This window comes from Felis catus, chromosome C1 (genome assembly GCF_018350175.1).
Source record: "Felis catus isolate Fca126 chromosome C1, F.catus_Fca126_mat1.0, whole genome shotgun sequence".
Classification (NCBI taxonomy): domain Eukaryota; kingdom Metazoa; phylum Chordata; class Mammalia; order Carnivora; family Felidae; genus Felis; species Felis catus.
The window spans coordinates 46,068,775-46,079,819 of record NC_058375.1 but is presented as its reverse complement, the minus strand read 5'-3'; the positions used below and the strand labels follow the sequence as shown (position 1 = coordinate 46,079,819).

The window sequence follows — 11,045 nt, the reverse complement described above, 5'->3', positions numbered from 1 at the left end:
CCCCCCCCCCCCCCCCCCGCCCTGGGCAGCCCTGAGCTCTTGAGAACTGGGAAATGAGGGTTGGGTTTCCAGCACCAGTGGTCAAAACAACAAAAGCAAAAACCCCTTCCTCCACCCTCCTACTCCACCCCTGACACACACACCAGAAAAACAAAACCACTTTAGCGACAGCCAGGCCCAGGTTCAAACCCTGATCCTTCAACTAACTGCCTCTGTGACCACGGTTACAGGGCAGGTTATGGGATTTCTCTAAGCCTCAGTTTCCTGGCCATTTAGGGGAGAATAATTGCCCTTCCCAAGGGTGTGGTAGGACTTAATGTAAGAATGTATCCATATGCGATAATGTCAGCCCCCCAACAGGTGCTCCACATAGCAGCTCCCTTTCTGGCCCCCACCACCCCTCCCTGCAAGCTTTGGTCCTCTCTGTCCTCTTTGGGAGCCTGAGGCGAAGTTAAGTAGCCATCTCAGGGGCGGGGTTGGGCCAAGGCTGTTAGTAACTTACTAAGGGAGGTTACCTCCTCCAGCCCAGCCGGAGCACTAGATACTCACAGGCGCCCTGCCACCACCTCCCCTCCCTCCCCCTCCCTGTTCCTCAGCCGCTCCCCCGTGCCTCCTGCTTGGGGCACAAAGTGAACTCCTCGGTAGAGTGACTGTTGGGCCAGCCTGGGGGAGAGCCCTAGCTATGAAGGGCCAGTTGGTGGGTCTTTGGACAGGGAGGACCCCTTCCCTGCTGCAGGTGCGGGGTGCCCTGCAAAGTTCGGCGGCGGCGGATGGAGGCGGGTCTGCGCCCAGCCTGGGGCCGGGAAGCTCCAACCCCTGGAGAGGGAGGAGCTGCTGCCCTGGTGGGGCAGGTGGGGGGAGCCTGGGCCCAGGTGTGTCCGGGGCTCTGGGAAGTGATTGCTCCCTGGCGGACGCAGGCAAATTAAAGCAGTCTTGGCCCCAGGATACCGCTCTGGGAAGCCGCGTTCGTCTCCCAAAGGATCCGTCGGTTCTTCGGAGGAAGGCCATGGAAGGGGTAAGGCTTGCCGGCTTTCTCTTGTGTTCTTTCTAGTGCCCGCCAACAGACAGCGGTGGGAAAGGGCTGTTTCTGCCCCCCGGGGAGGAGTAAACGTGTGGTGCTAGTGCGGTTCCTGAAGACTCACAAGGGCCCTGCCCCCCCCCCCCCACCGGGCAGGGGGGACAAAAGGAGGGCGTGTACTGGGTGCTCTGCATCGCCTCCCCGACTCTCCGAGGGTGAGGGGACCAGAGGCTCTCCGGATGGTGGCACAAGGGGTCCTAGCTCACACCCCGCCAGCTGGGTTTCTCACCTCTTCCCCCAGCCTGGGTGTTCCTGCCTGTTGGCCTTTCTCTGTTTGTTTGCCCTTGTGGACCCGGCCGGTCCCCTGATGATTAGTGGGCTTCCTGGTCAGAGAGCAGGACTGCCCGTTGCGCTGCTGTGGCTTGTGGCTTCATTGTGGGCTCTGCTCCTTATTAGCTCTGTGGTCTGGGGCAAGTGAGTTCATCCTCCTGAGCCCCCCGGGTTCCTCGCTCATAAAATAGGATTACTAGGAGAATCACTGGATTGTGAGATGGTTGGAGGTATTTATTAAACTAGAGACGACCTGTGGGCGAGCGCCGAGCCCACAGCCCAGGTGGACTTCCTCTCCTCGAAGGTGCTGTTTGCAGGCCTGCAGAATCGCTCAGCTCACTGACCTGTCTTTCCTTCTCCCGTTCTCGACTCCCTTCTTTCCCCTCTTCAAAGTCAGCTTCTTTCCAAAGGGGACAGGGAGCTGTTTTGCTATAGATGTTCCTTATTATACATTTGGAGTCAAGTCGTTTCCTCCTGTGAATCCTGTGGCTTCCCTCCCACGGGTTTGGTTTTAAATGGGGAGAGAGGACCCTTTTCAAAGCTGTCACCTGTCAGAAAAAGCTCCCTTTTGTCCCGCCCCGGCATGAGACTGTGTCTCTGGCCGAGCCGTCCAGCTAGCTGAGTTTGGAACAGAGTGAGCAAGGGCACGCTGGTACTCCATCTCCCTTCTGAATTCTCTCTCCCTCTAACCTGTGGCCCAGCAACTTTCCAGAAGCTCTTCCCCGATGGAAGAAAGTCAGGCTGAATACATGTACTGTGGTCGTAAGAAAAAGAAACGCTCGTCTCTTTTGCCCTCCCTCCTCTACCAAGACGTTGCATGGCACCCACTGTTTGAATTTATCTACATGGACAACACCGTGAGGTCGATGCCTTTTACCCCTTTGTTTATACATATACATGTTTATATCCATACATATATATATATGGAGAGAGAGAGAGGGGGGATGAAACTGATGGTCAGAATGTCACCTGCTCAGTATCCTACATCTGGTCAGTAGCAGAGGTGGAGCACGGATACAAATACTAAGTGCCAGCTGTAAGCCAGGTATCACTAGCAAGGATAACAAGAAAACAAGCAGAACGTTAGGCAATTTAGAAAAAAAAAAAAAAGCAAACACAAAGGGCACTTTAGCTAATGTGGTTATGCAACTTTTTCTGTTCATGTAAGGGGGAAAAAATCAGAGAAATATGGGTCCCTTCTCCTCTTAGAGGATTTTGGGGCGCCTGGGTGGCTCAGTCGGTTAGGCCTCCGACTTCAGCTCAGGTCATCGGCTCAGGTCATGATCTCGTGGTCCGTGAGTTCGGGCCCCGCGTCGGGCTCTGTGCTGCCAGCTGAGAGCCTGGAGCCTGTTTCCGATTCTGTGCCTCCCTCTCTCTCTGCCCCTCCCCTGTTCATACTCCGTCTCTCTCTGTCTCAAAAATAAACATTAAAAAAAAAAAGAAAGGATTTTGTTTTATTTTTAACAAGTCAACACAATATTCATCACTTCAGTCTGTTTGTGCTGGGCACCTGTGCTGTGTTTCGAGGGCCCATTTAAGCTGTTGCAGGTGCAGCAATGAGCCAGCCAAAAATGCTGCCTTTATAAACCGACTCTAGTGGAGAAAACATACACTGTATATTTATGACATTGTACAATATATGTTATATATTATACCTTATATAGAATGTATAATAAATACTATGTAATAACAATTATAATATACATAGATATGTTATACGCATATATTAGGTTGGATCGCAGTGGTTCCAATGTAGAAGCACAAAGCGGGGAAGAGTGTAGGGATGTCGAGGCAGCAGGTGAGCCTATTTTAAATGGGATAGTTTCAAGAGCAGCTTGCACAGGTGGTACTTGAACAGAAACTTGAAGGAAGTGAGGAAGTTGGCCATGTGGCTATCTTAGGGGAAAGTATTCCAGAGAGAGAGAATAGCGAATGCAAAGGCCCTGCGGCAGAAGCTTTTCTGGTGTGTTCAGGAGTAGCAAACTGTCCAGAGTGGCTGGTGTCGAGAAAGCCGAGCGTGGTCAGGTCATTGCAGGGCCCTGGAACTTCAGATTTTCCTCTCAGAGGGAGGGAGATCTGAGTGGCATCATAGAATGATCCAGCTTAAGTTTTGTTTTGTTTTTTTTAAATGTTTGTTTATGTTGAGAGAGAGAGAGAGAAAGAATCCCAAGCAGGCTCCAACACGGGGTTCAGTCCTACGGCCCTGGGATTATAACTGAGCCTTGAACAAGTGTAGGAGGCTCAACCGACTGAGCCACCCAAGTGCCCCCAGCCTACATTTTAAAAGGATCACCTGGCTACTGTTTTGAAAATAGATGATGGATCGAGAGTGCAAGCATAGACTCTGGCTCACCAAGCAAGAGGGCATGGTGCCTCAGGCCAGGGTGTTAGTAATGGTGGCTAGAAATGGTCAGATTCTGGATACATCATGAGAGTCGAGTCCGAAGGATTTGTGGAGGGTGGGGGGTGGGAATGAATCATCTGTGACTCCAAGGTGTGAAGCCTGAGCACCTGGGAGAACTTGAATGAGGTGATTTAGGATTAAACAGGCTTTCGAGGAGATCAGGCATCAGTTTTAATCTTTCAGAAGATTGTAGGATGCAGAGAAATAATTTATTGTTTTAGGGCACTCAGTTTTGGAGTGGTTTCTTCTGCATCAATAGATACCTGAACAAGTAGAGGTGCCTGAGTGGCTCAGTTGGTTAAGCGTCTGACTCTGGATCTCAGGTTATCCCACAGTTTGTGGGATTGAGCCCGCAATGGACATCATGCTGACAGCAGGGAACCTGCTTGGGATTCTCTCTCTCCCCCTCTCTCTCCCCCTCCCCCTGCTTCTGTACTCTCAAAATAAGTAAATAAACATTTTTAAAAAATAGATACCTGAACAATTAAGATATCCTTCGCTGTTTTGGCTGTACTAAATGTATCCGCCCCCCCACCCCAAAGAAGACTCAAGGGAATTCTATAAGAATATATTTTGTTGGGGCGCCTGGGTGGCGCAGTCGGTTGGGCATCCGACTTCAGCCAGGTCACGATCTCGCGGTCCGTGAGTTCGAGCCCCGCGTCAGGCTCTGGGCTGATGGCTCAGAGCCTGGAGCCTGTTTCCAATTCTGTGTCTCCCTCTCTCTCTGCCCCTCCCCCGTTCATGCTCTGTCTCTCTCTGTCCCAAAAATAAATAAACGTTGAAAAAAAATTAAAAAAAAAAAAAAAAGAATATATTTTGTTACATAGTTTAGGCACCCAGACAGAAAGGTTTAGGAGTCTTTTTCCAAACCTATAGTGAGGTTATACCTCAGTGTACTCCCTCAACCAGGTAAGTTTGCACTTAGTCACACAGTTTTGGCAAAAGAGAATCCTAGCATTTTTGAGCTGGGAATGCTTTTCAGTCGGGATGCTTACAAAATAGTATTTGAGTTTTGATGAATGAGCATTGGAGTTGCAATTGACAGACCAGTATTGATGTTTACTTCTGCTTTTTTTTTTTTTAATTTTTTTTTTCAACGTTTATTTTTATTTTTGGGACAGAGAGAGACAGAGCATGAACGGGGGAGGGGCAGAGAGAGAGGGAGACACAGAATCGGAAACAGGCTCCAGGCTCCGAGCCATCAGCCCAGAGCCCGACGCGAGGCTCGAACTCACGGACCGCGAGATCGTGACCTGGCTGAAGTCGGACGCTTAACCGACTGCGCCACCCAGGCGCCCCTACTTCTGCTTCTTAATAGTCAAGTGATTTGAGCAAGTTCTTGAAACAAAATGTAGGAGTTGGGAGATTGCTCAAAGACCAAGAGGTCAAACAACTCCCATTTTAAAGATGGGGAAACTTGGGGCCCACTGGGGAAAAGTGGCAAGACATTTTTAATTCTCAAGTTAGCTAACATACAGTATAGTCTTGGCTTCAGGAGTAGATTCCTGTGATTCACCACTAACCAATAACATCCAGTGCTCATCCCAACAAGTGCCTTCTTCAATGCCCATCACCCATTCTCTGTGTTTAAGAGTTTCTTATGGTTTGCCTCCCTCTCTGTTTTTATCTTATTTTTCCTTCCCTTCCCCTATGATCATCCGTTAAGTTTCTCAAACTATACATATGAGTGAAGTCATATGGTATTTGTCTTTCTCTGACTGACGTATCTTGTGTAACATAATACCTTCCAGTTCTATCCACGTTGTTGCAAATGGCAAGATTTCATTCTTTTTCATCGCGGGGTAGTATTCGTGTGTATGTGTGTGTGTGTGTGTGTGTGTGTGTGTGTGGGTGTGGGTGTGTATACACACACATCTTCTTTATCCATTCATCGGTTGACATTTGGGCTTTTTCCATAATTTGGCTAACAATTTCAAAGGGTTTTTACTTATAGTGCCATAAGCATTGGGGTGCATGTGCCCCTTGGAATCAGCATTTTTGTATCCTTTGAATAAATTGCTAGTAGTGTTATTGCTGGATCATAGGGCAGTTCTACTTTTAATTTTTTTGAGGAAACTCCATACTGTTTTCCAGAGTGGCTGCACCAGTTTGCATTCTTACCAACAGTGCAAAAGGGTTCCCCTTTCTCCGCATCCTCGCCGACATCTGTTGTTTCCTGAGTTGTTAATTTTAGCCACTCTGATAAGGTGTGATGTGGTTTCTCATCGTGGTTTTGATTTGTATTTCCCTGATGATGAGTGATGTTGAGCATCCTTTCATGGGTCTGTTTGGCAACACATTTTGTAGCGACTTCCTTACGGTGCCACACATACAGTGGATGCTCCGTGACTGTTCTTGTTAATTTTGATAGTAAACCTGGAGACAGCAGATCACTAGGCCCTACTCTTTGATTATCTGATAGGTGGTTACCAAACCTCTTCTGTGAGCCAGGTCCTCTCATAGAATTTCTCGCCTGTCTATTCTAGATGCCATCTAGTTACTCGGTCTTGCAGGGGAGAATGTCAAGAAAACAATTTGGGTATTAAATGAAAAACAGAGGGATGAAGAAAGCTCTAAGTTTTGATGGGAAGCACTGAGAATGGGTGCCTAACCCAGGTTGGGGTCCATCCCTGGCTCCTTAGAAGAACTAGTGGGAGAGGGGTGGGGTGGAGAAGGGGAGGGAGGAAGAGACAGGGAGACAGAGAAAGAACATGGCCAGAATCAAATTCCAAGAGGGTCAGATATTGAAGGACTGACTAGCATATGCACTTGATCCTGTTAAGCCAAGAGCACTGCATAGGACTTCACCTCCAAAATGGGGAAAGTGAACTGAATGTCCCCCAAAGTCTTGTCATGCTTTGATACTCTTAGACTGCAGGACTTTCCCAAAGTCACAGGTGGCTTATTTTTTTTTAATTTTTTTAATGTTTATTGATTTTTGAGAGCCATAGAGAGAGAGAAACTGCGTGCACGAGTGGGAGAGGGTGAGAGAGAGAGGAACACACAGAATCCAAAGCAGGCTCCGGGCTCTGAGCTGCCAGTGCAGAGCCTGATGTGGGGCTCTAACTCGTGAATCATGAGATCATGATATGAGCTGAAGTTGGATGCTTAAGCAACTGAGCCACCCAGGTGCCCCTACCAGTGGCTTATTTTTGACTGAACTGAGTCTAGAACCCAGGTTCTGAATGCCTTTAAAACCACTTAGCAAGCCCTCAAGGACAATTCCAAAGGGTTTTTATTTTTTTGATGTTTTTTTTCCCCGAACAATACGATTTTTTAATGAGTAGTAACTCAACAAGACAGGGTACACGTTTAAATTTTTTTTTTTTCAACGTTTATTTATTTTTGGGACAGAGAGAGACAGAGCATGAACGGGGGAGGGGCAGAGAGAGAGGGAGACACAGAATCGGAAACAGGCTCCAGGCTCCGAGCCATCAGCCCAGAGCCCGACGCGGGGCTTGAACTCACGGACCGCGAGATCGTGACCTGGCTGAAGTCGGACGCTTAACCGACTGCGCCACCCAGGCGCCCCCAGGGTACACGTTTTAAAAAAAAAAAAAAAAAAAAAAGCGGACCAGCCAATGGAGGAGGATGGTGTTTGAAAGGACCGGCTGTTGAGAGCTTGTTCCTGGGAGAGCACTGTGAGCTGAGGATTAAGATCTGATTGCTGGGGTGAGGTTTCTTATGAGTCCCAGAAGAATTTCTGAGGAGGGGAAAAGGGAAGATGACTCAGGTATTGACAGTTCTGAAAGACTGGCCACATCTCTCTTGTCTTTGCAAAGAACTAGTTGCCTTGAACTGTGTTGTCGAGTCCTCGATGGTAAGGAGCTGAGTGACCGGCTCACCTGCAGGGCTGACCTTGTGCCAGCCGGTGTGATCCCATGTCCCAGACCCCAGGAGTTCGTGACCCTCACATCGAGTCCAGTCCTCCCTGCTCCAGAGTGTGTACCCTCAGTTCTCCGCTGGAGATGGTTCTAACAGGCGAATCCGATCACATCCCTCCCCTGCTGAGTCCTCCTCTGGGCTTCCCCACTCTCTGTGAAGTAGAGCCCGAGACCTTGAGCCTGGCTGACAAAGCCGGGGTGTTCCGGTACCTGCCCTGTGAGCTCCATTCCAGCCTCCTGGTGCTCCAGTCTGGTGTTTTCCACGTGCACACTCTTCCTTCCAGAATGCTCATGGCCACATCCTCTAAGACTCAGCTCAGGGGTGCCTGGGTGGCTTGGTCTGTTGAGCGTCCGACTCTTGATTTTGGTTCAGGTCATGATTTCTTTCATGTTGGGCTCTGTGCTGACAGCATGGCGTCTGCTCGTGCTTTTCTCTATCTCCCTTTCTCTCTGCCCCTCCCCCTCCCTCAAAAGAAATAAAATTAAAAACAAAGCAAACCAAAAGACTCAGCTCAGCTGCCACCTCCCCGAGAAGCCTTCCTAGCCCCTTAGTCACAAGTGGTCTCTCCTCACCTTGCAAGACCTCAGCCCTTTGAACAGACCCAGGCCCGGACTGGGAGATCCCGGAGAGCGGGGACTAGGTGCTGCTCACAGAGGTGACACAGCCTGGTGCCTGAAAGCAGGGACTCTGAGGCAGCCTGACTGGTTCCACTCTGTGCTCTATCATTTCCTAAATGTTCAGCCTTGAGCCAGTGACTTAATCTCTTTGTGCCCCCAGTTACCTCATTTGGAAAGGGACATCATGGTCCCACTTACTTCTTGGCCTCCAGGCGGGGTTTAAATAAGTGAATACACCTAAAGAGCTTGAACAGCTCAAAAGGCAGGTAATTCTACACACTAAAGTAGCAACAAGCTGTAATAATACACGAACTGCTCTGCCTTGAATTGTGTGCGATCCTCTCAAAGCCGTATGTGGAAGGCCTAACCCCTACTACCTCAGAAGGTGACCTTATTTTGGAGGTAGGGTCTTTACAGAGGTCAGGTTGTTAGGGCGAGGCCTCATCCAATACAGCCGGTGTCCTGATACATAGGAGGAGTGGAGACAGAGACCCGGAGTGAAGGCAGAGTGAAGGGAAGCCACGGAGAGAGGCCTGGGACGGGCCCTTCCCTCAGCCCTTACAAGGAACCCTTACAAGGACCCCTGGATCTCAGCCTTCAGTCTCCCAACACTGTGAAGCAATCAGTTTCTGTTGTTCCAGCCGCGTGGCCTGGTGTGCCTTGTATGGCAGCCCCACCAAGCTCCTCCATGGACCTTACCAATAAATTAAGAGAATTAATGTGGATACTGGGTGACCCGCCCCCATCGGTCTGGGCGGTGTCTTTCACGGTGTTGTTATTCTGACCCCTCTAAACACAGCTGTGCCTAGCTCTTCTGAGAAGCATTCTGAGAAGTCCTTTTTACCACCGGGCATGGGAAATGGACGGAAGTGACCCGGGGACCACGGTCCCTGTTCCTCCCTGACCACTGACTTTGTGGATTTGGTTTTTCTCACCTGTAGAAATCTCAAAGAGCAGTCTCTTGGGGTGATTTATGAAGACGGATCCTAGCATTCTTTGGGCAAATTCTTTTACCAAATACAAAGAAGTGACAAAGTAAGGTGCTTCAGAAATGATAATTAAGCCATTTTGGACCCTGACACTGGAAAAAGTCAGTCTTATTGCCTGTGCTTCACTATCACTATTTTCATCTTCTCTGTGTCACAGAAAAGGCAGAATCAGAAATCAAACCCCTATTTGACCATTCTTAACCTGGTTCCAGTTTGTCGTGATCACAGTGAGTGGCGTATCAGAGGTTTTCTTAAAGATTTTTTAACGAGAAGACTTGAAGTCTGGTCCTTCCGTCCCCTTGTTAGGTGGCCTTGAACAAGTCCCTGATCTTCTCTAGGGTTCAGCATTGCTGTTTCTAAATGTGTCCAGTAATATTTATTTGATATTTTGTCCATGAGAATGACATAGAATAAAATATTTGCTAGTACCATTGAAAATAAAATCCTGTACAGATATTCATAGCTGTTGATTCTAGCAAAATTTCCCAACCCAAAATTCGAGCAGAGAGGACCTGAGAATTCAGACCACCTTTGGAGTCCTGCCTCCCACCTTTTGTGAACCAGCCATTAGCTCCTGTCAAAGATCAGCATGTGATCTTAAGAAAATCCTAGTTGAGAGGTTTTGTTTTTTTGTTTTTTTTTTTTTTAACAATTCGAAGTCCATATGTAAAAACAGAGCAGCATTACTTAAATGTTCCAAGGATCAACACACAAGTGCCGTCTTCCACGCCCCAAAAGAGGTGCCCATGGGTCTCCTGTCTTTCTCACCGTGCTGTTTCCGAACACACGCACAGGAGCCTTGTCTCCAGGTTATGCTACGCAGGAGAGAGCACTGCTTCGGGAGTCTGCAGACCTCCGCCTACATTTAGTCCCTGCCACTCATGCCTGTGTGCCCTTAGGCAAATATTCCATCTCTGAGACTGGGCCTCTATCTCACTTGGCAATTAGGAAGTAATGAATGAGATGACCAATCGGGAAAAACACCTAGCATCAAACGTGTCCATGCAACCTTGCTCTCGTGTGCCAGGTAGTCCCTTGTGAGCTCAGCAGTGGAGACCTTGAAAGCATTTGGGATGTTTCTGCCTCATTCTGACTCTGTGTCATGAGCAAAGGACTTTAATCCCTGGCTCTGTAATTCTCCAAAACAAAGAGAACACACAGGATTGCTGGAGGGGTGTTGGGTTGGGTGGGGGTGGGGAGAGGGTAGATGGGCTAAATGGGTAATAGGCATGAAGGAGGGCACTTGGTGGGATGAGCACTGGGGGTTATATGGAAATGATGAATCACTGGGTTCTCCTGAAACCATTATTACGCTCTATGTTAACTAACTTGGATTTCATTAAAATGAAACAAACAAACAAAAAACAAAAATAAATTGCTGTAGACATGTTCACCAACTCTGTGTTCTTAATTCCCCTTGATGCCCACCGCAGTGACTGCTTTGTTGAACTAAGGTCCCTAAAAGGAAGAAAGTATCCGTGAAGGACCCGCTCTGCCAGTCCCTGCACCTAGATGTGTTGTTTCATTTAAACCTCACAAGTGACCTGCAAGAGAAATTATCCCCATTTTAGACGAAGAAAGAAGTTCTTTAAGGTTGCATGATTTCCTCATTGTTATTAACAGCAAACACTGAGCACCTATGTATGTTAGGCATGATTCTAAGTTTTTTTATATGTATCAACTTCACAGCTGCTCTAGAGAAAGCACTGCCTTTGAGAGAGACAGAGAGGTTGTGTAACTTGCTGAAGGACACACAGCCAGTTGGTGGTGATGTTAGGAGTCAAACCCAGAGCTGGAGTGTT

At 48.4% G+C, this 11,045-nt stretch overlaps 1 protein-coding gene across 6 annotated transcripts in view; it reads left to right on the top strand.

The window, feature by feature from the left end:
* Nucleotides 1-561: 561 nt before the first annotated feature.
* The window catches only part of FYB2 (FYN binding protein 2), a 129,893-nt gene continuing 119,409 nt past the window's right edge, over nt 562-11,045 (top strand). The window contains exon 1 of one of the 6 annotated variants that reach the window (XM_045035903.1): nt 562-1,015. In XM_045035903.1, the coding sequence (XP_044891838.1) occupies nt 683-1,015 (333 nt within the window). In that variant the 5' untranslated portion in view covers nt 562-682. The remainder of the gene's footprint in view (nt 1,016-11,045) is intronic. The other 5 variants (XR_006584312.1, XM_045035900.1, XM_045035899.1 and 2 more) reach the window with 5 other exon arrangements.